This window comes from Nothobranchius furzeri, chromosome 8 (genome assembly GCF_043380555.1).
Source record: "Nothobranchius furzeri strain GRZ-AD chromosome 8, NfurGRZ-RIMD1, whole genome shotgun sequence".
Classification (NCBI taxonomy): Eukaryota; Metazoa; Chordata; class Actinopteri; order Cyprinodontiformes; family Nothobranchiidae; genus Nothobranchius; species Nothobranchius furzeri.
The window spans coordinates 49,385,936-49,401,248 of record NC_091748.1 but is presented as its reverse complement, the minus strand read 5'-3'; the positions used below and the strand labels follow the sequence as shown (position 1 = coordinate 49,401,248).

The 15,313-nt window shown below is 40.0% G+C and overlaps 1 protein-coding gene across 1 annotated transcript; it reads left to right on the top strand.

Annotated features, from left to right (window-relative positions):
• The first annotated feature begins 607 nt into the window (after window positions 1-607).
• Window positions 608-11,079, top strand: LOC107393335 (mitochondrial coenzyme A transporter SLC25A42). Its single transcript, XM_015971618.3, has 8 exons — window positions 608-914; window positions 1,292-1,439; window positions 3,523-3,634; window positions 4,722-4,747; window positions 5,103-5,269; window positions 7,597-7,713; window positions 9,798-9,949; window positions 10,059-11,079. Exons 2-8 carry the CDS (start codon window positions 1,353-1,355, stop codon window positions 10,382-10,384), a joined length of 987 nt encoding a protein of 328 aa, XP_015827104.3. The 5' UTR covers window positions 608-914; window positions 1,292-1,352; the 3' UTR covers window positions 10,385-11,079.
• The last annotated feature ends 4,234 nt before the right edge of the window (window positions 11,080-15,313 follow it).

The following is a 15,313-nucleotide window of genomic DNA, read 5'->3' as shown; positions in this document are numbered from 1 at the left end:
ATTATATGTTTATTTGATTACAGCTAGTTAATACTAGTCCCTGTATTTATTATACCTGTTTTGTGGTAAAACATTTGATTTATCTTCATTTGTTTACTGTGAAGTTTTGCATTTACAGATAATTAAACACAAGCAGAATGAATGAATGGATGCTGTTAGAAAATATACTTTTTCGATTAAATAAAAGGATCTTTCTGTTTTTTATAAGCCTTTGTATTTAAAATGTTAGACAGAACCATCAGCAAAACTGAAAATATGACCTTTGGTGAGCCAAAACCCCTTCTGAGAGTGGATCACACTTTTGTGATAAAAGAAAGAAAACACTTGGTAAATTAATTAACAAGTTAAAAGTTGGTTTAAGTTATTAAACACATTTTTTGCTCAATTAAAATTATTGATCTGTTTTAATGACAAGTGCAAACGTTTTATTTTTCAATTTAAAAGGTAGAATTCAAACAGATCAAAATGAGAAAATATGTTCAGAAAAAAGTTGAAAACAAACATGGCAACCCAACTTTGCAGAGATTCTCGCGAGATTCTGCCATGATGGGCGAAGGGCTTTGAGGGATTTGTAGTCCAAAATAAAGATAGAGACTGCCCCAGTTTCCGTCCGAGAATCCGGAATGATCTTGTGCGCAGTGGCAGTGTGCAGCTTCGACCAGAATGGTATCTCGCCCACGTCCTCTTGTAAACGAACGTCACTCATCACTTGTTATCTTCGGGGAACATCTCCAGAAACATCCAACGACGTGGGAAGAGACGCACCCCAGCCCGTGGCAAGTTTTTATAAGAGCGAAGGACGAATGGAAGGCAAACCAGAGTTCTGTTGAGGAAGCTGGTCGTCATAACCGTCCGTCTTCACGCGTCGACCGCATATTTGTAAACACGGGTGCGTTTAGGACGCGAGCGAAGGGGTAAGTCATCGTTCATGATCAAAAATAAGGAAATAATCGCATTAGAATTACAGTTATTTGTTTCGCAACACTAGGAATGATAGTTTACGATTTATTTAATATTTTAATAAGTGGCTGTTAAGTTATTGTTTGTCTACAATAGTTTTGCATAACAAACAGCTAGCAGGGAAATATAACGTGAGATATTTTAAAACGAACTCCAGCGGATGGATCGTTGGTGCTGCAGCACCGTGTTTACAAACCGGGATGTTCTGGCAGGAAAATGGGCCGTGAGCGTGCTCACGTACTCGTATAATAACAGAGGAACTGCGACAGCAGACGGGTTGTTTGCGTTTCTTGTTTGTAACAATTATTTCATGTGCATTTATCCTCCGCAGTGCGTTTGTTTAGTCCTGAGTGAGTGTCTGACGGACGGCGCTCGGGGATCTCTGACAGGACATGGCCCACCGAGTCCACGACCACCAGCGCCGCCTGCCCGGGGCCCAGACCACCGTGCTGACCCTGCCGCCGTCCAGCCAGACTAAGGTGAGCTGTGTTGATCAAGTTCTCTTCATGTGGTATTGTAACAACCCGTCTGGGCAGGTTTGTGTAGCCTGGGTGTGGATCGTGGACTTTACCAGTGTACACACACCACTGAGTGATTCATTGAGGATTAACCCTAAAGCAGGTCACTCGTGCTTCAGTTATTGTTGTCATTATTGTGAAATCTATTACAGCCCTCCAGCTTGTAAACATTCACTAGAAGGGCATGACTCTGCAGATCCATGGCCATAAATAGAGAGGAGATGCCTGCTAATCCTAAGCAGGCCTGGCCTTTTACAGAAATGCATCAATAGGGTTTCAGGTTGCAGTGTGCTGGAGTAATTAAGGGTTAATTATTCACAAGTAAGAAATAATTAAATCAGTTTGCTTTGTCTGCTACCAAACCAAATGTTCGTCCTATCAGTAAATGGGAATGTCTATTGAAGGAGTTGTTTCTACTAATGTATTGGCTTCACTCTGTGTGTGTGTGTGTGTGTGTGTGTGTGTGTGTGTGTGTGTGTGTGTGTGTGCGTGCGTGCGTGCGTGCTTGCTTGCTTGTGTGCATGCATGTGTAAATAATATACATTTCAAAACACCCCTTTCACTTTAAAATACAAACTAGTGTTGTATTATTTAGGGATGCACCGATCAGGTTTTTTGCTGCTGATCACCGATACCGATCTCCGATACCGATCACGTGGATTGGCCAAAAATTTTCTACAACATTATAATGAGTGCTACAAACTACATAATCTGGGAATAAAGGAAATGTAACCTAATCTAAAATGGTCTGTATTAGGGTTGTCACGGTGTGAAAATTTAACCTCACGGTTATTGTGACCAAAATTACCACGGTTTTCAGTATTATCACTGTATTTTTTTTTAAACATGCTACATTTTCACACAATTAAATAAACCCTGTATGTCAGGAAATATTGTCCTCAGTTTGTGTCTAAATTTTGCCTAAAATGTGTTATTTTGTAATTATGTTGTTTATTTGTTTACATTTTTTCCCTTTAGTCTTTAAAATACCAATATTTGCCCATAACTTCTTATTTTATGTCTGTTGTCATCATTTTAAAAATATTAGATCAGATGATACTCAGTACTCAAGTAGCCTTCTAATCAGATACTTTTTTACCCTTACTTGAGTAATAAACCCTATATCAGGAAAATATTGTCCTCGGTTTGTGTCCTTCCAGTGAGCTTTGCAGATGTGGGAAAATGTCATCAGGCAGTAATCATTGTTAAATTCATAATTATCCTGGGAGAGAGACCAACTCTTATCTGCCCCTGGGAGCCCCGTAATGCATAGCGTCATTTCAACATGGGGGTGTCCGCGACACGGTTTATATGCAGGTAGCGGCGCTGCGGCTGCTTTATATAGCGACTCGTTCCATTCTCCCTCAACCCAAATCCTCGGATCACGCATTTTAGCTAAAACGCTAACGTTAGCTTGCCTTGCGTTGACTGTAGAGTTGTGGGTGATGGTCACGCAGATGTGTCGTGAGATTTGAAGTGTTGCTGCCTTTCACAGACACTTTTTCTGCACGTGCTGCAAACAGGATAGCCGTCTTCTATCAAATGTCCCTCGGCATTCTTCAAATATCCAAAAAATGCCCGTACTTCCCACTTTGTCTTCTATGAGGGATAAAAAATGTCCTCCTGAGCACTGCCGTCTCCTCCTTTGGCCATTATTTCAGCTTTAGCTTCAAGAAAGTTTTGGTTGTAAAGAACAAAGCGCGTATGTGCCGCCGGCAACTTCAGCAGATGATACGGTGGCTGGTAAGGGTCACCGCGCCTACACCGCAACCACGGTAATCCATCGAGATAATATAGTTTTTTTTTACAAAACAAGACGGTTATTTTTATTGTCAACTTTTTTACCGGGGTTTACCGCTACACCGGTTACCGTGACAACCCTGCCTGATCGGTCTGCTTTGATCTATTTTGAAAACTCCGATCAAAACCGATAGGGGCGCTATCGGCCGATTGGGATCAAATGCCGATCCATCGGTGCATCCCTAGTATTACTATGTTATTTCTTTCTGTTTTTGAGTATCACATGAAAAATGTCTTCCAACAGGACCTGAGGCCCAGGCTGACGGCCCTGGACTCACTGCTGTGCGGTGCGTTTGCTGGAGCCGTGGCCAAAACCGTTATTGCACCTTTGGATCGCACCAAAATAATTTTTCAAGGTAATTAAACGTATTTGTTGACAATTTGCAGTAATTTAAATGAAGTGTTTTTTGTTGAAATGTTATGAATAGTTCAGATCTTAGCTATTGTTGGACTGAATGACTGAGTCCAAACAGGGAGTTGATAGGTGGTTGCCCTCCATCATGAAACATCTTCATTCTAAAACACATCACAACTTTTAATGCAAGTTTTTTTTTTTTTTTTTTTTTTTTTTTTTTTTTACAAATCTTCCTACTGTGGATTGACACAGTTATTCGTAATACTCTGTAGCTACTTGGTAAAAATATAGGTTTTATAGTGTTTCTACTGCAGTCTGAAATTGTTCTAGCTGGAATTTAATAATATGTCACAATAACAGTGTAGATAATGAGAATGATTATTATGTTGTGCATTAGATAAACTGTCCTTTGTTCTTTGGATATTAAATAATTAAAGGTCAACGTCACTGAAAAAACATTTTTTAATGATTATTTCTGATTATAATCAGTCACTTTGAGTTTTTCATGCAGGCTGAACATGAAAATAGTCTCCTACACCTATCTCCTGCATTAGCTTCTGATAGACGATAGATGGTGGAGCGCTAGGATCAGAAAGGTCAGAAATGCTCAAACATCAGGAAATCTGACTCTCTGAAGCTCACTTCTGATCTGGCTCACTTCTAGTTTGTGAAGCAGGTGCACTGGAGCTCCACCCCCAGCATACCTTACAATGCATTCATTCCTACCAGAGACCACTGCAAATGTATTACAAAAATAAATGAGGTTGATCTTTAAATCACAGAAATGTGTTGAGGTGACTGATACTGATACGAGGCTTTCGCCCAACAACGATGCAGCTGTAAAAGGCTTATGCAGTAAAATGTGAGTAAACTGGTATAAAACATATTAAGATCGACATCACTCCAGTTTGTAAACGTGACTAGCCGTTAGCCTGTCCACCTGTGTACAACAGGTGACCTCTAATGTGTTTTTTTTTTCAGTTTGTTTCAGTTTTCCCAACAGTTTCAGAGCAGTTGTTAATCCTCTTAGTAGATCATGAGTGTGTGTTGCTCAGCTGAGGTTTATTGTGTCTCCTGTTGTTTTTCAGTGTCCTCACAACGATTCTCAGCTAAGGTGAGTTCATTCACCTCTGCCATCGGCAGAACAGGAACTGATAAATTGTAGATTTTCACAACTTGTTTTGCAGATTCAGTGATAAGCTGAGTAATTACCACCAGCACACACTCAGGAGCTTAAAAAAGTCATTTAAAAAGCAGCAGATCTTTCCAACATACCAGATTCTGATTTATGAACAGTTATTTAGTTATGCGTAAACCGATTTACAGCTGGTGTGATTAAATGTGTCCTCATTTACAGACAGGTTCAGTCGAACATTGTTGCAAATTCTGTTGCGTAACACAAACATGCCAGACGCATTAACAAGATTAAAATGTGAATGATTGTATTCATCTGCATGCGTTGTCTGCAGGAGGCCTTCAGGGTCATCTACTGCACGTACGTGAAGGACGGGCTACTCAGTCTGTGGAGGGGCAACTCTGCCACCATGGTGAGGGTGATGCCGTACGCCGCCATCCAGTTCTGCTCACATGAGCAGTACAAGAAACTGCTGGGGGGCTACTACGGCTTCCAGGGCAAGTGAGTACAGCTTTATTATTTCACTGTGTAAGTGTTTAGCTTTTACCCCACGCATGTCAAAAGTGTAGCCCGGGGGCTTTTTGTGGCCCTGCAGACTGATTTTGTGCGACCCATAGCATGGTAGAATACAGGGAGTGCAGAATTATTAGGCAAGTTGTATTTTTGAGGAATAATTTTATTATTGAACAACAACCATGTTCTCAATAGGGATGCACCAATACCTCTTTTTTCCAAACCGATACCGATACTTGGATCTGAGTACTCGCCGATGCCGATTACCAATACCGATACTTCCACCTCACAAAAAAAATGCAATGATTTGGAATACAGATTTTATTTTCTTCTCTGCTTTCAACAGGAAGAGACTGTGAGGTAGATAAAAAGTAAAATTTGAATGGAAATCATCAAAACTAAAATATTAGGTGAACAGAATTGACAAGTTACAGTGAAGCCATTTTCAAGCAACTGCATTGGTATCGGTTAACTTTTACCGATACTGGTATTGATGCCGATACCAATACCAGTATCGGTATCGGTGCATCCCATGTTCTCAATGAACCCAAACAGCTCATTAATATCAAAGCTGAATGTTTTTGGAAGTAGTTTTTAGTTTGTTTTTAGTTTTAGCTATTTTAGGGGGATATCTGTGTGTGCAGGTGACTATTACTGTGCATAATTATTAGGCAACTCAACAAAAAACAAATATATACCCATTTCAATTATTTATTTTTACCAGTGAAACCAATATAACATCTCCACATTCACAAATATACATTTCTGACATTCAAAAACAAATCAGCGACCAATATAGCCACCTTTCTTTGCAAGGACACTCAAAAGCCTGTCATCCATGGATTCTGTCAGTGTTTTGATCCGTTCACCATCAACATTGCGCGCAGCAGCAACCACAGCCTCCCAGACACTGTTCAGAGAGGTGTACCGTTTTCCCTCCTTGCAAATCTCACATTTGATGATGGACCACGGGTTCTCAATGGGGTTCAGATCAGGTGAACAAGGAGGCCATGGCATTAGTTTTTCTTCTTTTATACCCTTTCTTGCCAGCCACGCTGTGGAGTACTTGGACGCGTGTGATGGAGCATTGTCCTGCATGAAAATCATGTTTTTCTTGGAGGATGCAGACTCCTTCCTGTACCACTGCTTGAAGAAGGTGTCTTCCAGAAACTGGCAGTAGGACTGGGAGTTGAGCTTGATTCCATCCTCAACCCGAAAAGGCCCCACAAGCTCATCTTTGATGATACCAGCCCAAACCAGTACTCCACATCCACCTTGCTGGCGTCTGAGTCGGACTGGAGCTCTCTGCCCTTTACCAATCCAGCCACGGGCCCATCAAGACTCACTCTCATTTCATCAGTCCATGCTTAGAAAAATCAGTCTTGAGATGTTTCTTGGCCCAGTCTTGACGTTTCAGCTTGTGTGTCTTGTTCAGTGGTGGTCGTCTTTCAGCCTTTCTTACCTTGGCCATGTCTCTGAGTATTGCACACCTTGTGCTTTTGGGCACTCCAGTGATGTTGCAGCTCTGAAATATGGCCAAACTGGTGGCAAGTGGCATCTTGGCAGCTGCACGCTTGACTTTTCTCACTTCTTGGGCAGTTATTTTGCGCCTTGGTTTGTCCACATGCTTCTTGCGACTGTTGACTATTTTGAATGAAACACTTGATTGTTCGATGATCACGCTTCAGAAGCTTTGCAATTTTAAGACTGCTGCATCCCTCTGCAAGATATCTCACTATTTTTGACTTTTCTGAGCCTGTCAAGTCCTTCTTTTGACCCATTTTGCCAAAGGAAAGGAAGTTGCCTAATAATTATGCACACCTGATATAGGGTGTTGATGTCATTAGACCACACCCCTTCTCATTACATAGATGCACATCACCTAATATGCTTAATTGGTAGTAGGCTTTCGAGCCTATACAGCTTGGAGTAAGACAACAAGAATGAAGAGTATGATGTGGACAAAATACTCATTTGCCTACTAATTCTGCACTCCCTGTATTACCACTCCAAGAGGCCTTTTGAGTGGATCCATGCTCTTTAACATTCATATGTTAATATTTTTTATCAATATGAGACATATTCTTAAAAAAAGGAATTTACATTTAAAAAAAGACTTAACTGGATGATTTTGTCCATCGCCTTGAAAAGTTTGTGCGACCCTGATCTAAAGAAAATGGAAATATTCATTTTAACTTTGAAACCCAGTCAACACCCACCCTTTCATTTGGAATGGGCATTAGTGGTTCTGTTTAGAGTTAAAACACGTGTTACTACACATTACTTACTGTTGTTATTATGGTTGCTTGTTTCAGAGCGCTGCCTCCCTTCCCACGCTTTCTGGCCGGCTCTCTGGCTGGGTTGACCGCTGCTATGCTAACCTACCCGTTGGACATGGTGCGAGCCAGGATGGCTGTCACCGCCAAAGAAATGTGAGCATTCCTGATTATAGGATTAAACGGATGAAAGTTGAAAAATTACAATCTCAGGCAAAGGTTCATGTATGTTTACACTGTTTCAGATTTTTGACATTTCTGTTTCAAATCTTTGTTTTATTAATTTAACTTAATATTTTGATTGTCTGAGATTTTAGATTTGGGGGTTTCATAAGCTGTAAGCCATAATCATCACAATTATGTAAAAAGAAAGACTTGATATGTCTGACCTTACATGTACTGAGTCTGTCTCATGTATTAGTATACATTTTTTTAATGAACTTTTGGACCATATCCTAATTTTTTGAGTTCCACCTGTAGAAGAGCAGTCCTTCAGAGATTTCCATCATGGCTGAACTAGCTGTAAACTACGAAAGTCTTGCTGATCTCATTGGTTCTTGTTTCAGGCAGGTTTTAGAAATGAAGATGTTCTAAAACGGCAGCTTTCTTTTATCTGTGTCAGGTTGAGATGTTGGAGGACCCAAAATGCAGAAACCCAGGATGACACGAGGCAGAAGTTGAATAAATAAAATAAATCCTTTATTTTTGGGATGATCAATAACAAAAATTAATCCAAAGAAGGCTGGGAGCCAAAGTCCAAAAATCCAGACGAAGATCTGGGTATCCAAATATTCAAAGGCACGAGAAGAATCCAAACACGAGGGGCACTAGAAGACATGACAGAAATACAAACAATGGACCGACAAGACACTGAGACAAGACAGGGCTTAAATACACAGGGAGGATGAGAGGGAGATGAGCTGCAGGTGTGTGGGGTGTGGGAGGAGGACCAGGTGAAGGCAATGACTCATCAGGGGAGAAACTAACTCGACCTAAGAATAAAACCCAATACAAAAGAGTAGGAAACATAACTACAATTCAAAGGGAGGGGGGAGAAAAATAATAAACACTGATGGGAAAAAACATACTAAATCATGAAAGGCTGTAACTAAAGGTGATGACTTGAGAAACCTAGAGGGCTGGAGATCTAGGGGCAAATGGGGAAAACCAGAAGACACATGAGAGCGCTAGGACACAAAAGGAGCACCTAGAGAGGATGGAGAAACACCAGGAGGCACATGAAGGAAGGGGCAGACGCAGACCATGACAATCTGATATGTACATCATCAATAGGAGCCAGCGTGTCTAGACATTGTTATTGTTTGTTATTGCCCAGTTTGATCCATTGACTTACTGTTTTCCTCCTTTACTTCTACGGCGCATTGAATTGAATGGAGCCAGACCTTGTTGTACCTTTTGTAGTTGTGTTTGTAAATCGGGGTTTTTAGCAGGATTTACACATCTGAGTGTGCTTGCCCAGTGACATTGTTACTTACCTGCCTTAGTGAGGTTGACCAGTGACAACTTTATTTACTGCTGCAGCAGCGCCAGGCCAAATCACCTCCTCCACATTAATAGTCATATAAATTATAACACTGTTGGTGAGTAAAAAGGTGTCATATAGCAACATAAATGATGACATCACAACTCATTTTCATTTCCTAGTGTGCAATATACATCAATATACTCACAGTAAGCACAATAGAGCAAAGGCAAGAGCAGATGAAAGAGAGCTCCCTGTCTGCATCAACAATAACTGATAAAATGTTTGTTTTGATTTGATTTGCTGTGTCATCATACATATCATTATCAAAAATGTCTTTGAAATGTCATGATATAACAACACACGCTGGGGTTTATTGGAAATTTGCGCTAGAAATGTAATAAATCAACCTGAGCTCATTAGTTAAAATCAACGGATCTTGTTTTGTACGTTCGTTCTGTGCAATCCCTCCATTGTTTTAACTCCTTTCTAAACAGCGTAGTAGATTTGTTTTACCTTGTTTTGCTGACAAGTTGTCTACAATGAAAGGTCAAAACAAATCTACAACGCTGTTTAGAAAAGAATTAAGTCAATGGATCTTATTTAGGTATTACTTCCTGTAAGTGAGGTACAGATGCTTTGTAAAGTTGACCTAATCCCCGTCTCTCTCTGGGTTTATGCCCTGTTGTTGTCTTACCCTCACACCTAAGTGATCTCTTCAGTCTATGATGTGTGTGTGTGTGTGTGTGTCCTACAGGTATAGTAACATCATGCACGTCTTTCTGCGCATCTCCCAGGAGGAAGGCGTGAAGACCCTTTACCGAGGCTTCACCCCCACCATGCTGGGTGTCATCCCCTATGCGGGAATAACGTTTTTCACCTACGAAACCCTCAAAAAGCTGCATGCAGGTATCGCTGCTTTTCCTTTTCATGTCAGATAATTAGGTCAAATTTGGAGATAAACACACATTTCCAACTTGCACCTGATTCTTATGTCCTACATTTTGTGTCACTGTAGAAAAAACGAAGCGATCCCAGCCCTATCCCTACGAACGCTTGGCCTTTGGCGCGTGCGCAGGCCTGATTGGACAGTCGGCTTCGTACCCGCTGGACGTGGTACGTCGGCGTATGCAGACTGCCGGCGTGATGGGGTCATCCTACCCTACAATTCTGGGGACCATGCGGGATATTGTAGCACAGGAGGGAATCAGACGCGGGCTGTATAAAGGCCTGAGCATGAACTGGCTCAAAGGACCTGTTGCGGTGGGGATCAGCTTCACCACATTCGACATCACACACAGCTTTCTGCTGAAGCTGCATCAGATGGGCTTTTTCATCCACTGAGTCATATGAGAGTCAGAGATTTGGTCACAGAGGCAAAGCACAGCATGAGGGTCGGGCGCATCTCTGCTTGTTGCAGGACCGTCCTGCGGCACACACCTTTATCCTGAAGATGGGATGTCAGAGGCGTGGATGAGTGGACAGGAGATCCATTCTGCACAGAGATGTGCACAATCGCAAACCTTTAAGTGCAAAGTGATCACTCACTATCAGAGAGAGAGAGAGTGGATGCAGAAAAGGTACTTTTCAAAATCACAGTACCATCAGATAAAAGGCGTCATTTAGTCCTGTGTCAACACAATGAGTTTATTTTATTTTCATTTAGAAAATAGTGTTGTTCGCATTTTTTATATTTTATGATGGGTTCGCTGTGGATTTATTTCACATCGAGGGAGAACAATCAGCTAGAAGGGCACACTCCCACTGAAGTGCAAGAATGTTATTTTGTTATCTTTTACATGATGCTAATCAAACATGTTATGAATGAACGCATTTACTGTATATTGCCGGTGTTGGTTCACGTACATGATCGTCTGTACCGCGCTCATACCGTGCTACAGATGGTGTTTGGTTGTTTTCTTGTTTGTACAGCTTTGTTTCACCGATCAAAGAGAAGCAGTCTGGCTTTTATTTCTCTTGTTTGTCCAAAAGCGAAAGCGTTTAGTGTATGACCGTGCAAATTAAAGTGTTTATCATAACAGGGTGCAATGTGTTATGTTGTCCACTAGAGGGAGCCACGTGATTGAAACATTTTACAGTATATGCGTTTTTTTTAGAATTGAAGTAGGATTGATTTATTTTTTGTTTTAATCACTAAAACACATTCAGTTGTCAGCAGTTACTGTAACTTTTTTATATTATTTTATTCAAATTCTAGTTTTGAGATTGCCTGAGGATTTGTTTCTTTAACATAAAGTAATGGAACATGAAAATGAGATAAATGGTTATTCTAAGTAAAACATTAAAAAATTTTTTCACCTCTGGGCTGTTTCGGTCCAAGTCTGGACCTTGAGGACCACGATCCATTGTGTTTTAGATGCCGCTTTGCTCCAACACACCTGATTTGAATGAATGTGTGGATAACAGGGATGCATGGTGAAGAGGTAATTCAGTGATTGAAGCAGGAAAACATCTAAATCATGCAGGAGGCTCTTAAGGATGAAATCTGGACTCTGAAACCATTTTATTGGTGAGATAGGTCTGATTTTAGTGTTACAGCTCTTCTTGTTTTTGCAGGAACAGGTTATGGAAACATGACTGAATGAAGTTACTTCTGCTCTGTGGTACAATTGGTTGATTTTAATGTCTAATTTGGCCCATGAAAAATTCTGCTTTATAGTTTTCTGTATTTTTGTTGCTTTTTCAGTCGAATCTTTTCAATTATAACTGAGGCAATGCCACTAGTGTAGCATCACACTTTATAGCATAACGGCTGCATATTTAATTATGAGCAATAAGATGTGATGATTCTATATAAATATGAAATATCAACCTGATCGATCTTTGAATGTTTAACCAGAAGAGTTTAGTATTCTTTGCTTGTTCAGGGACCATAAACACATCTAATATTAATTCAGGCAGAGTCAAGTATATAGTTAAAAATGAATTGTATTATTTTCTAAACTAATGAGAACTCATGACAAGCTTTATGTGATGGAGTGTATATGTGGTGATGTAATGTGTGTTGCAGGTAGTTGTCACGTTACGCTGAATGGTTAGGACCCAAATGCAGGAACCCAAGATGACACGAGGCAGTAAATGATATAAGAAAAAATCCTTTATTGGAGGAGCCAAAAAATAAAATAAATCCAAAGGCAGTCCAAAAACTAGAGACCAAAAACACAGGAGGCTAGAGAAGGCTGAGATCAAAAACATTGGAGTCAAGACAAGACTGACAGAATACAAACAATGGACCGACAAGACACTGAGGCAAGACAGGGCTTAAATACACAGGGAGGATGAGAGGGAGATGAGCTGCAGGTGTGTGGGGTGTGGGAGGAGGACCAGGTGAAGGCAATGACTCATCAGGGGAGAAACTAACTCGACCTAAGAATAAAACCTTATACAAAAGAGCAGGAAACATAACTACAATTCAAAGGGGGTGGGGGGTAGAAAATTAATAAACACTGATGGGAAAAAACATACTAAATCATGAAAGGCTGTAACTAAAGGAAATGACTTGAGAAACCTAGAGGGCTGGAGATCTAGGGGCATATGGGGAAAACCAGAAAACACATGAGGAAGACGCAGACATGACACATGAGGGCGCTAGGACACAAAAGGAGCACCTAGAGAACGAATGGAGGACACAAGGAGACACATGAGGGGAGAAGCAGACACAGACCATGACAGTAGTAAAGTAGATGTGTATCAGAATCTTTGTATCTGAAAGGGATTGTGAATTCTGGGTGTAAAAGAATTTGTCTGCTATAAACTAGAAAGTTGATTATTAATAAAACAACATCAGACACAGTCTGTTGTGTCTACGAACCCTGATCGGAGACCCCTGCTCAGATCCGGAACGTCAGGAAGTCGGGTGGACCTTAAGGCGCTGAAGTTCGTAGATTAACCGCGGTGCGACCAATCCGGTCTAGAGATGTCTCCTGGTCACAACAGGCATGAAAGTTTGTTGCGTCTAACATGGATGGACTCTTAAGGAGTCGTACGGCTGTGTCAGCTGGCAGTGCGCCAACAGGTTTGACTGTGTGTCAAAACAGAGAGGTGTCTCAAGGAGGCTGGCTCCGAATTGGCCACTTCAGAGTTCCGCTCGAAACTGAATAACTCGGGAAGTCCCTCTAGATGTAATGATCTAGAGTTTATGATTTCTGCAAATCAGAATTTAACATATTTGTAGGCGTTACTAAACATCCCTCAAAAAACCACACCTTCCAGATACAAGCTCTTCTAGTTCTGTGGATAAAGAATCTTGTGGTGGTGACCTTAACCATAATTTGCATCTAATGAACAATGTGTATGAGTGTAGATAATGATTACCTTGTTAAATCAAACAGTTCTGATCATAAGGTATAAATGGATCATTGTCAGAACAATATTCATTCCAGCTTCACTGAATTAGGCACAGATTATTCAAAGATTTTATATAACATCTGGTTCATTCAACCATATGATTATTTAATGATTATTTAACTTATGAGTCGTAAAAGTTCACTTTTCATTCAGAGTGTGGAATCCAGCAGTCTGAGTTAAGACGACAGTATTTGTCTGGAGACCTAGTGGACAATCTTGTCTTCATGGACTGTCAACAAGCACTGCAGAATCTTCTGGGTGTCAGAAGAGAGAATAGAAAATCCACCTAGATAGTGGACTTATTTCTGCAGATGACCGGTCACTATGTAGGTCGATGTATAGTTCAATATTGACCTTTTCTGGACGTTACACTGGTTTTATGTTTAACTAGCAAGCTTGGGTCAAGTCCATAATTTTATGTTGTCAGCATTCTCCCACAACTCTGACTTCAGTTGAATTAAACTGATCAACAAACTGTTTTAAACTTTATAAAAATATCCTACATATAATATTTTTTAACTGGGATTCATTTTTAACAGTAGTTTTTAATTACCTAGAAAGAAATAAATAAATAAAGAAAGAAAGAAAGAAAGAGAAAGAAACCTTCTCCATCGAGATTCTGTATTACCGTGTTCTTTCTTTTCCTTGTAAATGACCAAAATAAATAACATAAAAAATAAATAAATAAATAAATAAAGAAAGAAAGAAAATCATCTTTTATATAGCGCCTCTCAAGATGAAAGTCACAATGCACTTCTCAAGAAAAAAATAAAAAGGAAAAAAGAATAAAAAATATTATAAAAATAAAACATTATGATTAAAAAATGTAAGGAAAGGGAGAGAAAAAAATGAAGAAAGAGGTAATCAGGATCTCAGGAAAGGCAGAAAGAGAAGAGTAAGGAGAAGGTGGAGATGAAAGTCACACCAAAGCTTGAACAGGTGAATTTTCGGCTGCATTTTAAAGGAGACCACTGAGTCCACTGATCTCAGGCTCAGGGGGAGAGAGCTCCAGAGTCTGGGGGCCACAGCGTCAAATGATTTGTGCATTTTTAAATTATTCTTTTAAAGCATCTCTCATATTCTGGTTGAGGCAACCGGTTTGGTCTCACCCACTAGGTGGCAGCATCGAGCGGCTCTGCCAGTGCTCTCTGAACCACTGAGCTCCTTTAGGTGGTCTCTTCATGGCCTGAACTTGACCTTGTGTCTGCTCAAGGAAAACCTACTTTAACCAGCCGTCTGTAATCTTCAATACCATGTTTACTTTTCCTGCGGATGGCACATTTCTTTCTGTTTGATTGAAGAAAAAACAAAAGGAGCAAATAAGTTATTTAGACTTTTAATAAAATCCCGCTCTTACATGTTAATATTTCCTCGTTTGATGCCAAATTTAATCTACCAATAACCACATGATCAAAACCTTCTGAAATTCTGCTTTAGACTGCATCTTAACATTTATAGAAAATTAATTATATACATTAAATTACTGATTCACATTTATGTAAAATTCCTTTTTATATGTCTAATAAATTGATCAAACATATTTTAAATCATTTTATCTGTAGACAAGTTATAAATACGTGATATGTCAGTTTTTCCTTTGTATTAATTTGTCCAAATGTTTTTATTTTCAAATGCAAACACAATTTATTTCATTTTATAAACATCTAGGATATTTGAACATCAATGAAATGTAGTGAAACCAACCGTTTTAACCATATACTTTGTTTGCTGTGAATTCATCTGAATCATATTTGATCATGTGACCGCTCTGTAGTGATGCTGATGGTGTTATCACCCAAAAACACCTTCTCCAGTGGCGTGGCATCATGTCCTGGACTTCTGAACCTAGAGTTAATGAACCACACCATCCATCCTCCATGCGCATATGACCTTGACTGTGAAATA

What these genes read in the sequence shown, in the direction of transcription:
- LOC107393335 (XM_015971618.3), top strand. Translation starts at nt 1,353, where the DNA reads ATGGCCCACCGAGTCCACGACCACCAGCGCCGCCTGCCCGGGGCCCAG. An exon ending in CGCCGTCCAGCCAGACTAAG is followed by an intron (nt 1,440 to 3,522) that starts GTGAGCTGTGTT and finishes GTCTTCCAACAG; the next exon opens with GACCTGAGGCCCAGGCTGAC. An exon ending in TACTACGGCTTCCAGGGCAA is followed by an intron (nt 5,270 to 7,596) that starts GTGAGTACAGCT and finishes TGCTTGTTTCAG; the next exon opens with AGCGCTGCCTCCCTTCCCAC.